Consider the following 15,000-nt stretch of genomic DNA (forward strand, 5'->3'; position numbering starts at 1 on the left):
TGGTTTCTATGTTTATCCAACCATTTCTTCTCCCTTTCTACTTAAAAATTATGTCAACAAACAAAATATAATCCCGCACATTATAGTGCACAGCTGTGGCTATTACAGGAGGAGGGGTTGTCATCATTCAAAAGTAATCAATTTACATGTATTTATTTCACAGGTTTATTGAACAGTACTTCTTATATGCTGGCTAAGTAATATACAAAGTATTCCTCATTTGTAAAGGAATAAGTACTATTTTGCTCTGATTACTAAGTAGTCAATTACTAAATACATTTCATTTTTCTTCACGTAATTAAAGAGAAAACCCTGTGACTAAAAATAGGAAACCCTTTTTTCTGTTACTTAAATTTCCAGCATTGACACATCTCATTCTTTCTGTCCAGTGTCGCATCATTGCTTATAATCAAAGAGCACGCTGATGTTACCAGGTCAGAGAAGTAACATTCAATAGATGAAAAATACCCAGCAGAGGAGAACCCATCCCCTTGCTCCCCACCACCCATTCACCTGGTGCTCCCCACCACCCGTTCACCTGGTGCTCCCCACTGTGGTTCCAGCTAAAGAATGGTTTGTTCAACATTGTCTCATTTTTGAAACACAGAACATCACTGAAACGTTTTTCGTTGCTGCCAGAACTGGGCGTTCCTGCCTTGGGATAAACATCGGGGTTGGTCTCCAACCATAACACCCTTGCAAGGCAGTGCAGTGAAGACCTGGAGCAAGGCAGCTCGGAGAGGTCCACGCTGTACCCCTCCTGCAGCTTGTCTCCTTTAGGTAATTTCACAGCAAGAACCACAAGGGCTCGTCTCCACTAGTTTTTCATAATACTTTTCTTACTGTAAAAACCCCACTTTTTGGCAGCAAACAGCCTCGAAATGCTTGGCAAAACTTAAAATCCCCTGCTGCAGCTGAATATACCCAACATTTAAAGTATTTTGATCTTGGAATGACAGAGATGGGACATGTTTTACTTTTTCAAGGTCCCCGAATCAAGCTGGAAAGTGACTGGAGAGGGAACAACACATGTTCCAGATGTCTGTTCTAAAGCTTTTCTCACACTGGGAGGTGGGCTTCCCTTTTGCAAACTGCAGACGTGTGGCCAGGTCCGTAGCCACCTCCCTTCCTCATACACACCGTACACATGAACCTTGAACATCACCTGAGCACACGACTTCCCCTGAAGTCAGCGAACACAGGAAGACTCAGGCCTCAGGTATTTATGGCTTGTCTACCTCAGCGTAGCATCATATACCCTGGGCTTTGTCCTGCAGTTGCCACAGTGATCTGACTCCAGTTGCAGCAAGTGCTGAGTCCCCCATGGATGGGGTAAAGCTACTGAACGGTCCGAGAGATGAGCTGGCTCTGCTTGACCAGCAGGTTTGACTAGAGGCCTCCTGAGATCCCTTCCAATGTGAATTTTCCTGCGGTCCTCACATGCAGGTTCCAGGGATCCGACTGCAAGGTTAAGAAGGGGGGGTGGAGGAAAGACGAACACCACAGAGGCAGGGGCTAATATTTAAACCCCAACTGACGGCAGTCTCTTATCTTTCAAGTGTAAGATTGAGTTGCTCATGCTAGAAATTTCTACTTCTTCTTCCCGAGCATGAGATCAATTAAACCATTGACTTTTGCAAAAGACTTTCCCTGGTATTATTTTTATTCTAGAAAGCGGAGATAAAGGGCAGAAGAATTTAGCTGGAAATCATTTATGTTTAAGCCTTTATACTCTAAACAATCATGAACACACACATTTTTCATCCAAAGCCTGAGTAAATGTACTGTTGTTGTTGTGCTGTACGTTTTTACGTTTCCTTTGGAAATTTAGTTAAGAGAATTAGAAACCATTTATTTAGTTCGATGTGTGTGCGTGCAAGATGGAGAATTCCGTTTCGGGCACGGATTTTTGAACCCAAAGTAAATTGTTTCCTCAGCAACTCTATTCCTTAGAAACAAAAAAACTTTCCAAAATAGGTCTTTGCGCTGACAAGTATCTGCAACTCTGTGAAAGCCTGCGGGTTTGCAGGGCACTGCCGTAGCATTTCAATCACACTCGAAAATTAACCTCAAAAAGCCAGAAACTACTAGCTCTTCCTTCTGCCTTCGGCCAGTAATTCCTCAACAATTTTCAGGAGAAAAAGACGTGTTCGGGGGTTTGGGTTTTTTTTTAATCTCCCAAAGACCTTTTGAATACCTGGATTTGACAAGACGGGAACACGACCCTCTTATCTTAAATAGATATGCATTTCCTCTGCAAACCCCCCCCCCCACATCTGCAGTTATCTTCCCTTCCCCTCATGCTCTCCCCCTGCAACTTCAGACCGGCGGCGGGGGGCGGTGCGGGGGTGCGAGGAGGGTCCGACCCCGGCGCTTCCCGCCGCGCCAGCCGGGACGCCAGCCGGGACGCCAGCCGGGACGCCAGCCGGGACGCCAGCCGGGACGCCAGCCGCACGTCGGGGCGCTGCGACGAGCGCCCGGCGCCGGCTCCGCCCCGGGTTCGCCACCTCCTCCCCGGGCGGCCCGAGAGCCCGACGCGGGCGGAGGCGGGCGAGGGGCGGGTTAAAAGCGGCGGCAGGTGAATAGGGAGGGACCTTAAAGCGCTGGGGCGGCGGAGCTGGGACCGGCCGCTCCTCAGAGGCACCGCCGGAGCCTCATCGAGCCCGCCAGCCCGCCCGCGGTGCCTGGCCCGGCAGCCCCCGGCGGGGCTGAGCTCTCCCCGCGGCACTGCGGCGGCAGGTGAGGGGCGCGGCGGGAGTGGGGAGCCCGCGGCCGGGCCGGTGGGGGAAGCCGTTCCTGTGCGTCCTCCGTGCGGAGCGGGCCTGGCGGCGGTGGAAGGGGCGGGGGGCTCAGCCCGGCCCGCTGCCCCCTCTGCGGGCGCCGCCGCTGCTGCACTTGTTGCGCCCCAGCGTGGGGCCGGGGCGGCGGAGCCGGGCGCTCTGGCGGCGCTGCCCGCAGCGGCAGGGAGCGGGGCCGTGAGCGCTGCCCCCCCCCCTGCGCTGCCCCCGAGAGGGTTTACCCCGCCCGGCCTCGGAGCTCTGGGTTTCGCTTCCTGAGCTTAAGCATGAGGGGGAGCGCTTGAACCCCGCGATCAGTTTTAATAGGGAAGGAACGCTCTCGTTCTCTTACTTATGCAGTTAACTTCGAACAACCTCTTCTTTTTTTTATTTTTTTTTTAATTCACCTTCTCCCAGCAGCTCTCTGTAAGCACGTTATGTGAAGTACGCGACCAGCTAAAACACCAAGGAAAATCAAGGCCTCCGAAATTACAGGTAATTTGTGACACACCTATAGCTGTGAAGAGAGCAGCAGGAAGGTAAACAGCTTGCATCAGTAAAACTGACAGGTCCTGTGAGCGTCTGATCACACACTGGAAACATTCCTCAGAATTACGGGGAGAATAGGAAATGCGAGGCGTGAGTCAGAAATAAATGTATTTTTGAGTATCGGGGCTGGATAAGATCGCACAAGGAATTGAGTACTCAGGCCCTGAAATGAAACACGAGGTACAAGCTGGAGTAAGGGCAGGAGTGTTTGCTGAGCTCCTGTGGTAGCTGGTATTTGATTTTGTTCTGTGGCCTGCTGGCCATGGCTGGTTTTGCTGTCATTGGGCCTTCCTAGATTGTGTGTTACTCTTCCAATCTCTTGTGTTGAAGCATCTTTTTTTATTATTCTTTTCTTCCTTTCCCCCAATAGAATAATTAATTTATCTGTATTGTGTTCCATTACTTTTCACTATGTAGCCTGGAAATAAGAGAACAGGCAAAGGGTTGAAAGAAGGAAGTGGCCTTTTGTCTTAAGAATGCTCTTTTAAACCCAGTTTCTGTGACTTTGATCACTAAAAACATTTTATTGGCTGTGGCCTGTGTGAAATGATATGAGGGTTTGGCTCAGATCCTGTTTAGGATTACCGCAATGTACGTGTGCGCATGGAGTCAAGAGTATGTATATTTTTATCCTTGATTTTGTTAAAGAAGTTATATGTGGTTTCTAGTACCTCTTGCTCTCTGCTGTTCAGCCTGGAAACTCTGCTTGCCAGATGCTTGCCTTGAAGAGCCCCAGAGGAAAGGCAGCAGGCAGAAGGATGTCCATGTGGTTCTGTTAGATTTAACTTATAGGACAAAGCAATGGTGGGTCAAGCCTCAGTCTGGAAGGAGCATACACCTTCATGTAATTTTCCAGGTGGGATTTCCAATACATCTGCAGAACCATGAGGTTACACCTTTACTGTCGGGGTTTCTGGGAGACTTCAGTGCCCAGAATTTTCAGTCTCATAATTGGTAGAAGGACTACATATCACAGAGCTTAAAAATGGAACAATAAAAAGCCATGAATTAAAATATTCCTCTGGAGGAATTAATTTTGTCCTGACAGGGCTGGTTTTCTCAACTTGCTGAGGCTTGTGCCTCTGACTGTGTTGCTGTTTTGCATCCCTTGAAGCATAACCCAGGTAGATTATTTGGGCCGCCTCATTTATTTTGCGCAAAAAGTAATTGCACAGTGGAAAAAGGTATAGCAGACTATCTTGGTCGCTGGAAAAATAGCAACACTTTGAGATATACATACAAGTTCTTAATAAGTCATTGTGTAAGCTCAGGTGGTACCCGTGAGTAAAGAGGGTGCTTTACAAGTTGGTTCTTCTTGTTCATGTCAACAGTTCCAATGAAATCAGTGTTCCCAAAAGCTGCCTGAAACAGGAGCATGGGATGAATCTTTGTTTTTTCTCTTGACGTTTTTCCTTATTCTGTTCCTCGCTGGTTTCAATTGTTATTTAATGATGACTGAGTTATCTGAAAGGAGAACTGTGACTCTTGCCTGGCTAAACACCAGTTTGTAAGGAAAAGCCTGAAGTGATGATATGTGAGGAGAGATAACGTGCTTTCAAAACAGAAGGAATGTGGAAAAAGAGAAACACATCTCCTCTTGGTTGATAAAAGAAAGTTGAAAACTAATTCTATTTCTTATCTTGTACAAATGTTTCTTCCTGTAATAGTGTGTTTTTAAAGAGAAAAAAGTTGCTGTTGTCTTTACTTTTGGTGAGAGAAATTATAACAAAAACACACTCAAGGAAAAGCTGCACTGCTGTGTAATATCTTCGTGTTTATAAATTTAATTAGAATTTCCAAAAGGGTGCAAGTTCTGTCTGCATGTGAAAGAGTGACTTGCCAGTTTTGTAGGAAATGTTACATTGAAGTGGGAGAGGGCAGATTGGTAGAGGGGATGTAGACATTTGCCTAGGTCTGGGGGGAAAGAAATAAGAAATAATGGGTTAAAAAAACCACAAACAAACAAAAACCCCCCATAACAATGTCATAACTAGGAAGCTGCTGTTTTCATGACTGGGAGCAGGGCACAGTGTGTATAAAACTTTCTTTAAAAATATGAGAAATGGGGCACTTGCATCAGTGAAGACATAGTCTTCAGGAATGTGGCTTTCTTTCGAAGTGAGAAATTTAAAGTACATTTTGAAGGAAAGGTTTACAGGGGAGAATGGCTGAGAGGGGCCAGATTCTAACAGTACTTGTGCTGTCTTGTCACGCCTTCAAGTGTGACTGGCACTTCTGATTTCCTGTTTTCCACAGATAGTGAATTTTCTGTGGGGATGTTCTGGAGGATGGTAATCCTCCATTTACTGTTGTAGCCTAGTAAAATGGCTATGTGTATTTCCAAACGTGCTTCAAAAATTACTTAACTCATGTAGGGGCATGAATATGGGACAGTTGTAAAGGAGTCACCATGGGTAGAACTGAACCATTAATGCTGTTGATAGTTAACTAGCATACTTTTTTTAAACAATTAACTACATGCATATTGGATTCTAATGTGCTGCGTTAAAGGCTATCTCTTGAGTTTCACACTAGGTTTAATTAGAGCAAAGAATGCCTTCTGTTTTCATGAACTTGAGTAGAAGAAAAGTACAATGCTTGCAGTGTTCAGACCCGCAGCTCTCAGAGGTTTGCTGTTCCTGATTAGTCTTTGCCTGTTCTTGTGTCAAGTCAGATATACTGTAATTCCTCTGTCACGGCTCTTCTGTTCTCCAGTTTCCCCTGATCTGGAGATAGGTGTTCAGAACAAAGTTTAGGAGCTACTAGAGAGAATTGCGCAAGCTTCTGTGATTGTTAGACTGCTCTTTTGATCTTTATTCAACTTTTTAGGAAAGTAGATACTTCAGAGTGTTCCAGCTGCATGCTCCTTGAAGTTTCCAATATGCTGCTGTAAAATTGAAATAGCTGGAAGCTGCCTGTAATAGTGAAGTTAAAGGATTTTGCTTGCTAATGTCTGACTTCAAAGCTGTACCTTTTTACTTTTTGAACTCTGCTTTAAAGGTATAGCAATGTAGGGAGCTGTATTCTTTTTCAGGTATCAGGAATATCCTGGATGATTGAATTCAAGCTCTGTACCTCCAACTTCGAACTGGTACTTATCTGTTTTGGTCTACTGATAACAATGTATGAGTCTGTGAAGCCTGATTGTAGTGCAGCATTTTGGAACAGTCCTGTGAGATGGTGAGATTTTTGTTATCCCCTGTTTAATGTCTGGGAAACTGAGCCATGGGGCAGGCTGGCAAATTAGGTAGGAAGTCTCAGATAGTCAGCAAGTAATTGCTGTAGCCTGTATGCCAGCTTTTCTTGGTGAAATAAAAGGAAGGTGTCTTTGGAAGACGTTAACCTGTATTTATTAGTAGCTTCCTTGGTTTGGTTCTGTCAGTGCTGCTGTTCTTGTGATACAGCACCAAAACTAATTTGGCAATAGGAATGTCAAAATCTACACACTAGGGATTAAGAGCTTGCCGTTTTGCTTAGCGGTAAATTAGAGCCTAGGTTGACAGAGTGACAATACGCAGATTTGAAACTGCTGAAATCCAGATAGGATTTATCCACAAAGGATAAAGTGACTTTTGTCTTGGCAGACTGCTGATCTTGTGTCCGTATCTGGAGGCGCTACTGAAAGTGGTGGAGTGTCACACTGGACTGGTAACTCTTGGTACACCCTACACTAGAATTCTGATAGGAGTGGGAATGTTGTGTACACCTTCTACATTTCTATGTAATTCCAGAAGAATAAGTAAATTGGTATCCAATTTGTAGCTGTGGGGTGAAGGGTATAATCTTACTCTGAATTAATGTGTAAGTTAGCATACCATGGACCCCCTGTTTACTGGGACTCCTGGATGTTCCTGTAGTCTAAGCAAATATTGTAGCACTTCCTAACAACTATATTTTTTGCTTGATGATATCCTGTAGCAGCAAGTGCCATGCTGTATGTGTGAAAGGAATGTATCTTCTGTTGGTTTTACCTTCACTGTATTCTAGTTGTAGTTTGCTGAAATTGTGGATTTAACCATGGACTAATGATTTCCCAGTATAACAGTCTTTAACAGAGTCAAAAAAGCATCTGTTAACCCTCTGTACCTCATAAACACAGGCACTCAATGCTAATTGTCCCCACAGTGTTGTGAACTGCAGGGTTTTCACCCGCTTTGATTGCAGTTTAATGTAGGCTTACAGGAGCCAGCTTTGAAGTAGAAGGCAGTCTGGCCGGGGCAGCACAGAGTTCAAAACAATGCTGCCTGGAAGCTGAGAGCTACAGAAATAGAGAAAGCTGTAGGTTATTTTCTTGCTGCTGTCCAGCCTACTCGTGAAAAAACAATGAGAAACAAAACAACAACAAACCAAACCCAAACCAAAACACCTGCTTATGTACCTCTGTGTGTTGTGTGGCCATATAGAACCATTTTTCTCATAACTAACCTTTCAGTCAAGCATGGTGATCTTTTATGATCATTTTTAACTCCTGCTGTAACAGCCATATACTGTTGTGATCCTCTGATAGTTGAAATGGAACAGAAGGTTCAGCTGGTAGCAGAATTGGAAAGGCTTATTTTCATGCCCAGTTGCAATTTTTTTAAGGAAAATTTACCACTTAAAGCTAATACACTCCCGTGTTAGAATGGGTTCTAAACGCTCAGTTACTCAACTTCACTGATTTAAACTGTCTTCTGTTCTTCCAACCTTCCTGCTTTACTTCCCCCCCTTTACTTAAGCTTTCATGTTTTTAACTTGTGCTGTGCTGTACTTCTGAGACCAGCAAAGCATGTAAGTCCTTGACTGTCTATATACTATTATTTCTGTAGGCATTTACCCAGATTTGCTCACAGAAAATACTATCTGGACTGGCTCTGTGAAAATAAGAGTTGCCATCCATTAAAGGGAATTGGCTTTCCATCTTCTTTGGTCAGCAAGACAATTAATATTTTACTTGCTAGTATTAAAGGTCTTAAAAGCAAGTGTCTGGAAGAAAGATAGCCTATGATTGGGAGTCAACATACCAGCGTTTGAGTAAGTTAGGAGCAAATGAGCCATCGCATAAGTTCAGATAGCCCAAACTTGATGTCTAGCAGGAGTGATCTGCACTGATGCCTTAGTAGTGTGAAGGGCCATGCTCAGTTAACTTGAATTCTGCTTGGGTTGCTGTGTCTGTTTATTGGATAGAGGTGGGCACTTCAGCAATCTCGGAATTGCCTTCATTAGATCCTCTAAATTGTATTGATGAGATCTGTTTAAAGCCAGGTAGTAGGAAACATCCAGAGTATTTGGATGGCATTTAGGCTGCTTGAATATGGCCCTACAATCTTAACTGTGTCACCCTTCAGGGAGAACTTGGTCTGTGCCTGTATCAATCTCTGGAGTTTCCAGAAGTCATATGACTTTCCACCAGCATAAAAACAAGGCTGAGAGGCCATGAGGGTACAGCAAGAGGGTGCAAAGGTTGGTGACTAGCTCAGCAAGCAGCAGGAAGAATAGCGGATTGTGGCAGGAGGAGCCGAAGAGATAGCTGGAGGATTTGGAAAGGTAGGTGGGAATGGTGAAGGGGGAGGGTTTGGGCAGATATGAAAGACAAAGGCTTTTTTGGAAGGAGAGGAAGTGTCATGAGGAGACTCGAGGTGAAAGGCTGCCTCTCCCAAGTGTGTTGGCTTTTTCTGCTCTGGTACAGGTACAGCCATGCTTTTGCTAGCATTGAAGCACGATGTTTTGGCTTAGCAAGCTCAATATACTCTCGAAGGAGGTGGAGCAAGTCAGATGGAGGGTATACTTTCATGATATTGTCCTCAGCAATAAAGCTTTGTCAGCTCCTTTTCCCCACCGACTGCTCATTCTTACCCATGCTTTGCAGTTTGCAGCCTGTTTTTTAAATAAAGATGTGCTTTTCAGATGCTTTGTGGGGCTGTGCTATAAAGACAGATAAGGTTAAAAACAAAACACACATACTAGTACTGGGAATAACTTTTGAACAAGCCACAGAGTTTATAATGCACCTCTACAAAGTTGCAGGACATGGAGAACTGCAATGTGACCTCAGGAACAAATGGTGGTGGGCAAGTACCTTGAGCTAACTTTGCCACTGAAGACAAGCTACCCTTTACCTATACCCTGAAGCACTCAATTTGATTCCCCTTCTGCACAGGGAGTTGAGAAGGAGTAATTGCATGTGGAAGCAAATCCTTGTGGAGTTGTAACAGGCAGCAATACTGGTGTACAGTGAGGGGTGATGTGTAAGAAATGGCACTTATGGGGAGGGGGTACACAGGTCCCACTTAGGTCCCACTTCTCAGCCTTTCACACTGTAAGGAGTGACTGACAGGCAGGGAGAAGAAACGGTGAGAGAAGAAATGCAAGGATTCGGGTGGAATTAAAGCATGGGCGAATTATGTAATACTACAGTTTACATGGTGCCAGTCTTCCTCAGGCTTTATATTCAGGTGTGCATAAGTATTTCCAGTCATTAAACTTAGTTGTAATGTCATTTTACAAGTATTGTAATTGCAATATGTGTGTAATAGTAACAGAACACTAGTAAAAACACTAATAAGGTTGTAACTGTTCCTCTGTTTAACATGCAAGGATCTCCAAAGCAAATCCTGAAAGAAGGGCTGGTCTGATGAAAAATCAGATGGTAAATAAAAGGGGTGGAAACATTTAAAAATCTGGCTGGTATGTTTTGTAAGTATCTCTGGTATTAAGGGTCTTTCCTGTGCCCTCAGTTGTTAACCTACAGAGACTCTCTCTATATTTGTATGCTAATGAAAAATAAACATTCTTCTTAAAAAATAACCTAGCAGGATAGGAAGGTAACTCCGCTTCCAGGACTGCTTTCAGACAGATACAGAGGTAATAGTCCACATATATTTTGCATTCTGAAGGAGACTCAGGAAAAGTTCTCTCCACTCTGAAGAAAATCTTGGGTGCTCCCTTGGTTTTCACCTGCTGAAGTACAACCCCACAGTCAACCAGCATGGTCTGAGGGAAGTGCAGTTTAGGGAACCAGTGAAAGGAGATTACGCTTACGTTCCAGTAAGTCAAAGAAAAACAACAACAAAAATCACACACACAAAAAAAACCCCAACCAAACAAAAAGACCTCTTGCATTCATACAATGTGTCCTCATTTTCCCTGAGCTGTTGTGTACTTTTGACTGATGCTCTGTGTTATTGCATGTGACTTGCTGATTGTATGTAATTCTACTGTAAAGCAGAATACTTGTTGACATTACTCAGAATGGGAGTGTGACGTGGAAGGCAACTGCAGGGAAATGTCTTCATTTTCTTTATCATGCAATGTGACTCAGCTCAGAGTTAGGAAAATCTTAATTCTGCCATGTAGTGGATATGATGACCTTTGTGCCAGTGACCACTCTTCTCTGGAAACCTTGAAAATGTGATTTTTGCATATTGGTGCCCTGTGCTGTGAATGCCAAAGAAAAATGGTCTCTGAAATCTAAGTGAATTAAAAGTTGAGAAATTTCAGAGGAAAGAGGTCTGTGAACACTTAAAGCGTCCTGGCTCATAGGTATGAGAAATGCTGGTTTCCTGAATTCAGAGCAGCTTGCAAACTAACTTTCTGTAAATCTGCTTGAAGCGGAGGGATGAAGGGGGATGGAGTGAAATGCCTCTGAATGCTCTCTGTAAAAGGCAGCTGTTTGCAGAACCTGAGCGAACCTGGACAATTGTGATCCTTGTGAAGTATGTGGGAGACAAAGGTGAAATCCTTTAGTTAGGATTAAAGTCATTGTACTTTGAAACTTACCTTCTGGAAATGATATACTTCTGTTGAAAAGTCTCTGAACTGCTTCTGGCCTGTCTGCACTCCCAGCCTCTGAAATGTCTCCTGTATTCTAGGAGTAATGCAGTCTGTATTATAGTGGGGAAAAAAAAAATGACCTAACAGGCATTGACTATGAAGGAGTCTTTGTCTAGTTACTCTGGGCTCTCTTTGTAGTTAGTGGAGAGAAATGCAATTTTGGGATGAATCTTTAAGCAGTGATTTTAAACAGACAACTTGAGATGGATAATGACTAAGATTTCGCCTTCACCTCAAGCTATTGTGGAATTTGCTTCAACTAACAATATAGAGCCCTACAGTCACATTTTTTTAAAATTTGTGAATGTGTGTTATCCAGACCTGCTCATGGAAGGTGCAGAACATCAGCAACAGTTCCTCAAGGTCTGTCTTTATTGCTGGAGTGTACTCGTGAAAATGTTGTTTACACTCTAAAGTTAAGAATGGGCCAACTTGGCTTAATTTATATAAGAGTTCTAGCTAACACTTTTGTTTTTTTAACATAACGCCTACCTGAATTTTGGCTGATGTCATCTTCTATTCGTTGCTGTTATCAAACTACTAGAAGTTGCAGCTTCAATTTAAGGCTGTTTTCATCAATTTCCCTTCTCTGCTTTTCCTACTTGATGTAGCTCATAGCTGTTTTCAGTTGGCAAACACACACAGAAGTTGAATGAGTGTGATAACCATGTGTGTAATCAACTAATGAAATACTACCTGCTGATATGCAATTAGATTATTAGTTATGAGTGCTTATAGGTAAGCCCCCTTTGTCAACAAAATTTTACCACAGCCAATGTATATGCTGCGATTATATGATGTTGCCTTTATTTTATACCACGTGCTTGATGGTATTTTCTTGTCTTGATTAATCTTAGTTTTGTTTATTTTATATTGTCTTAGGTCGGACGACTAAAACGAGAGAATGGACTGGGGAGCTCTGCAAACCATTTTAGGAGGTGTAAATAAACACTCCACCAGCATCGGGAAGATATGGCTCACGGTCCTGTTCATCTTCCGTATCATGATCCTGGTTGTGGCTGCAGAGAGAGTCTGGGGGGATGAACAAGATGACTTTGTCTGCAACACTCTGCAACCTGGTTGCAAGAATGTTTGCTATGATCACTTCTTCCCCATCTCCCACATCAGACTCTGGGCCTTGCAGCTCATCTTTGTTTCCACACCTGCACTGCTGGTGGCCATGCACGTAGCTTACAGGAGGCATGAGAAGAAAAGGCAGTTCAGAAAGGGAGACCAGAAATGTGAATACAAGGACATCGAAGAGATCAGAAGACAGAGGTTTCGTATTGAGGGCTCCTTGTGGTGGACATACACCAGCAGCATCTTCTGCAGACTGGTCTTCGAAGCTGTCTTCATGTATGCGTTTTATTTCATGTACGATGGGTTCCGAATGCCTCGCTTAATGAAGTGTGATGCTTGGCCCTGCCCCAACGTAGTAGACTGCTTTGTTTCTCGACCTACTGAAAAGACGGTGTTTACTATTTTCATGATTGCTGTGTCCAGCATTTGCATTCTTTTAAATGTGGCTGAATTATGTTACTTACTGACAAAATTTTTCCTCAGACGGTCTAAAAAAGCTGGAAATCCAAAACATCACCCCAACCATGAGAATAAGGAAGAAACCAAACAAAATGAAATGAACGAGTTAATATCTGATAGCTGTCAGAACCCAGTTATAGGATTTTCAAGCAGTTAAGGTGGTGCCAATGCCCGTGTTCACTCTTTTTGGAGTGAATGGTTTTTGTTTAAAGGCTGCAAATGAAATTTGTTACATGAAACAATTTAAGTTGGGCAAGACTTTGTTACGTAGTGTCAGGTGTCAATTATGCATGTCTGAAAAAAGTGAGGGCAGCCTGAACATGTGAAAATTATGTGAGGTTTAAATAGGAAAGTATATCTTTCTATGAGTACCCTTACAAGCTGACTATGCCAAGTGAGAAACCCGCTAATACCTTCATGCTGACACAGCTCCTGAAAACTATGCAACAGCAATAAGAACAAAATTCTTTCCAAGCTAGGTATTCTAGTATTACAAAATGTTTTGTAATAGTGATAGTTTTTACTTGTGAACTGACAATTAAAATATTTTTCTAAACTCTTAAGATTCCATGTTACTTAAGGTGTCCTAGTATGCAACTGATGACATTTTTTCTTAACCAGGTGTATGCAGATGAGCCATGTAACACCATGTTCATAGGGAGGACACGGCAGCAGGCTACATATCTACAGCTTTGCAAGTGCTGCTTGAGACTGGACAGGTGGCTCAAGACACTTGTGTGCACGCTGCTGGCTGTAGGGGAGGTTGTGCGGGAGCCCACTGTGTGTGGTGTGGGTAACTGAGGTAGCTAGGTCCTGAGTGCAGAGTCATGCTACCACCAGTGTGAGAATATAGATACAGCCTAAATAGACTTGTTTTAAACATCTAGCAGACCTGGTGTTCTTCTGATCTTTCATTGCCTACTACCAGTTTTATGGCAACATACATAACTATATGTAAATGTTTATTTCTCTCATGTATTAGCTGTATTCCTTTATGCTCTATCACATCATGGAACTTTTTTTTTGTTTTGATTTGTTTGCTTTTTTTTGTGGTAGACTGATGGCACTGTTATGAAACTAGGGGCTCTTTGGTTTGAAGGACATGGAAAAATATCACTGGAAAAGGAACAAGTCTTCTGAATAAAAGGCAAACACTTTTCTCAATGAAGCGAGAGTCTATATGTGAATGCTAACGAGATCTTAAGCAGGACAAGCACTTAAGAAAAACTGTTTTCTGGCAGGCACTTTACATCCGAAGTGCACGTAGCCTACACATGCACCTCATTCCCAGCCAGAACACTGAGGCCCTAATTCTGTTGTCTGTACCCTAATGGAGGTACACACAAAACTTCAGTGCGCGGGCAGAGGGGTGTGCTGTTGAAAGCAGGGCAGCTTGAGGGCCAAAGGGGTGGGTGTACAAATCCCTAGCTGTAGTGTCTCATGTGTTTCCTATTTTGAGTCACTTCTCACCATGATAAAAATGTTACGGACATGCTGACCTCAGCAGAGTTACTTTTTTGTTGTTACACCAGGGCAAATGGATTAGCTTCATTGTTTTTTTCTATAACGGAGCTACTCTTTCAGGGGGTTTAACGATGAGCATGTTGTCCCTCTGAACAGAGGATACACTCAATGCAGTTTTCTTCCTGCTGTTAGATGTATCTCACTTTTTCTTGCAGGTGCCAGCACAGCTTTGTGTGTGTCCATGCTGCAAGTGGGGGTTGGCTGGTTATTTTGTGTGTGACCAGTGGGACCCTAACAGGCTGCAGGCACAAGCAGCAGGAGAGAGAAAATACCCAGAGTCAGCTCTGTCCATGCATGAGGGCCTGAGCTGAGCCCTGTCATTCATCTATTCTGCTGGCAAACTCCTGATCTTTCCTGCCTTTGCAGCACATTTTCTTTTTTAATTGCTATAGTCAAAAGAAATTGCTGCTAGTCTTCTGAATGTGTCTACCAGCAAGCTCAAGGAAAAAAAATACGAAAAACAGTATGAGTGTACTTGTATTGTTCTGTCTGGAGACTGAAAATACAAGCAGAAGTAGAAAGTGCTACAAAAGTTTGGCATTGTAGGTGTTGTTCCCAGTGGCCTCATCATGGCTTCCTCTCCAGGCTCCACATCTGACATGGCAATGGTTTAAACCTTTACTTAACGGAGCTGCTCCCTTAGGGTCAGGAAGGTGGGTGCTCAGACTGTTCCTCACTGAATTGCCCCACAGTCTGCCCAGGGGCAAACGGTGAGGGCTCAGGCCTCGCCTTGTGCTGGTCCTAGGGTGTGGAGACACAGCTGCTTACGTTCCAGACTTGTGCTTTGTGGAACAACTCA

General features: G+C 43.6%; 1 protein-coding gene across 5 annotated transcripts; it reads left to right on the plus strand.

Annotated features, from left to right (window-relative positions):
- The first annotated feature begins 2,530 nt into the window (after window positions 1-2,530).
- On the plus strand, window positions 2,531-13,790 carry LOC135990709 (gap junction beta-6 protein). Of its 5 annotated transcripts, none has more exons than XM_065638699.1 (3): window positions 2,531-2,739; window positions 3,195-3,272; window positions 12,021-13,790. In XM_065638699.1, the coding sequence occupies exon 3, from the start codon at window positions 12,043-12,045 to the stop codon at window positions 12,832-12,834; it is 792 nt and encodes a 263-aa protein (XP_065494771.1). In that variant the 5' UTR covers window positions 2,531-2,739; window positions 3,195-3,272; window positions 12,021-12,042; the 3' UTR covers window positions 12,835-13,790. The 5 variants fall into 5 exon arrangements, with proteins under 5 accessions (XP_065494771.1, XP_065494764.1, XP_065494780.1 ...); XM_065638692.1 differs by having other exon boundaries at window positions 3,198-3,272; XM_065638708.1 differs by lacking the exon at window positions 3,195-3,272.
- The last annotated feature ends 1,210 nt before the right edge of the window (window positions 13,791-15,000 follow it).

The sequence above is a fragment of the Caloenas nicobarica genome, chromosome 1 (genome assembly GCF_036013445.1).
Source record: "Caloenas nicobarica isolate bCalNic1 chromosome 1, bCalNic1.hap1, whole genome shotgun sequence".
Taxonomy (NCBI): domain Eukaryota; kingdom Metazoa; phylum Chordata; class Aves; order Columbiformes; family Columbidae; genus Caloenas; species Caloenas nicobarica.

Bases quoted from the DNA above. Each gene is read 5' to 3' on its own strand.
- LOC135990709 (XM_065638699.1), top strand. From the start codon at position 12,043: ATGGACTGGGGAGCTCTGCAAACCATTTTAGGAGGTGTAAATAAACAC.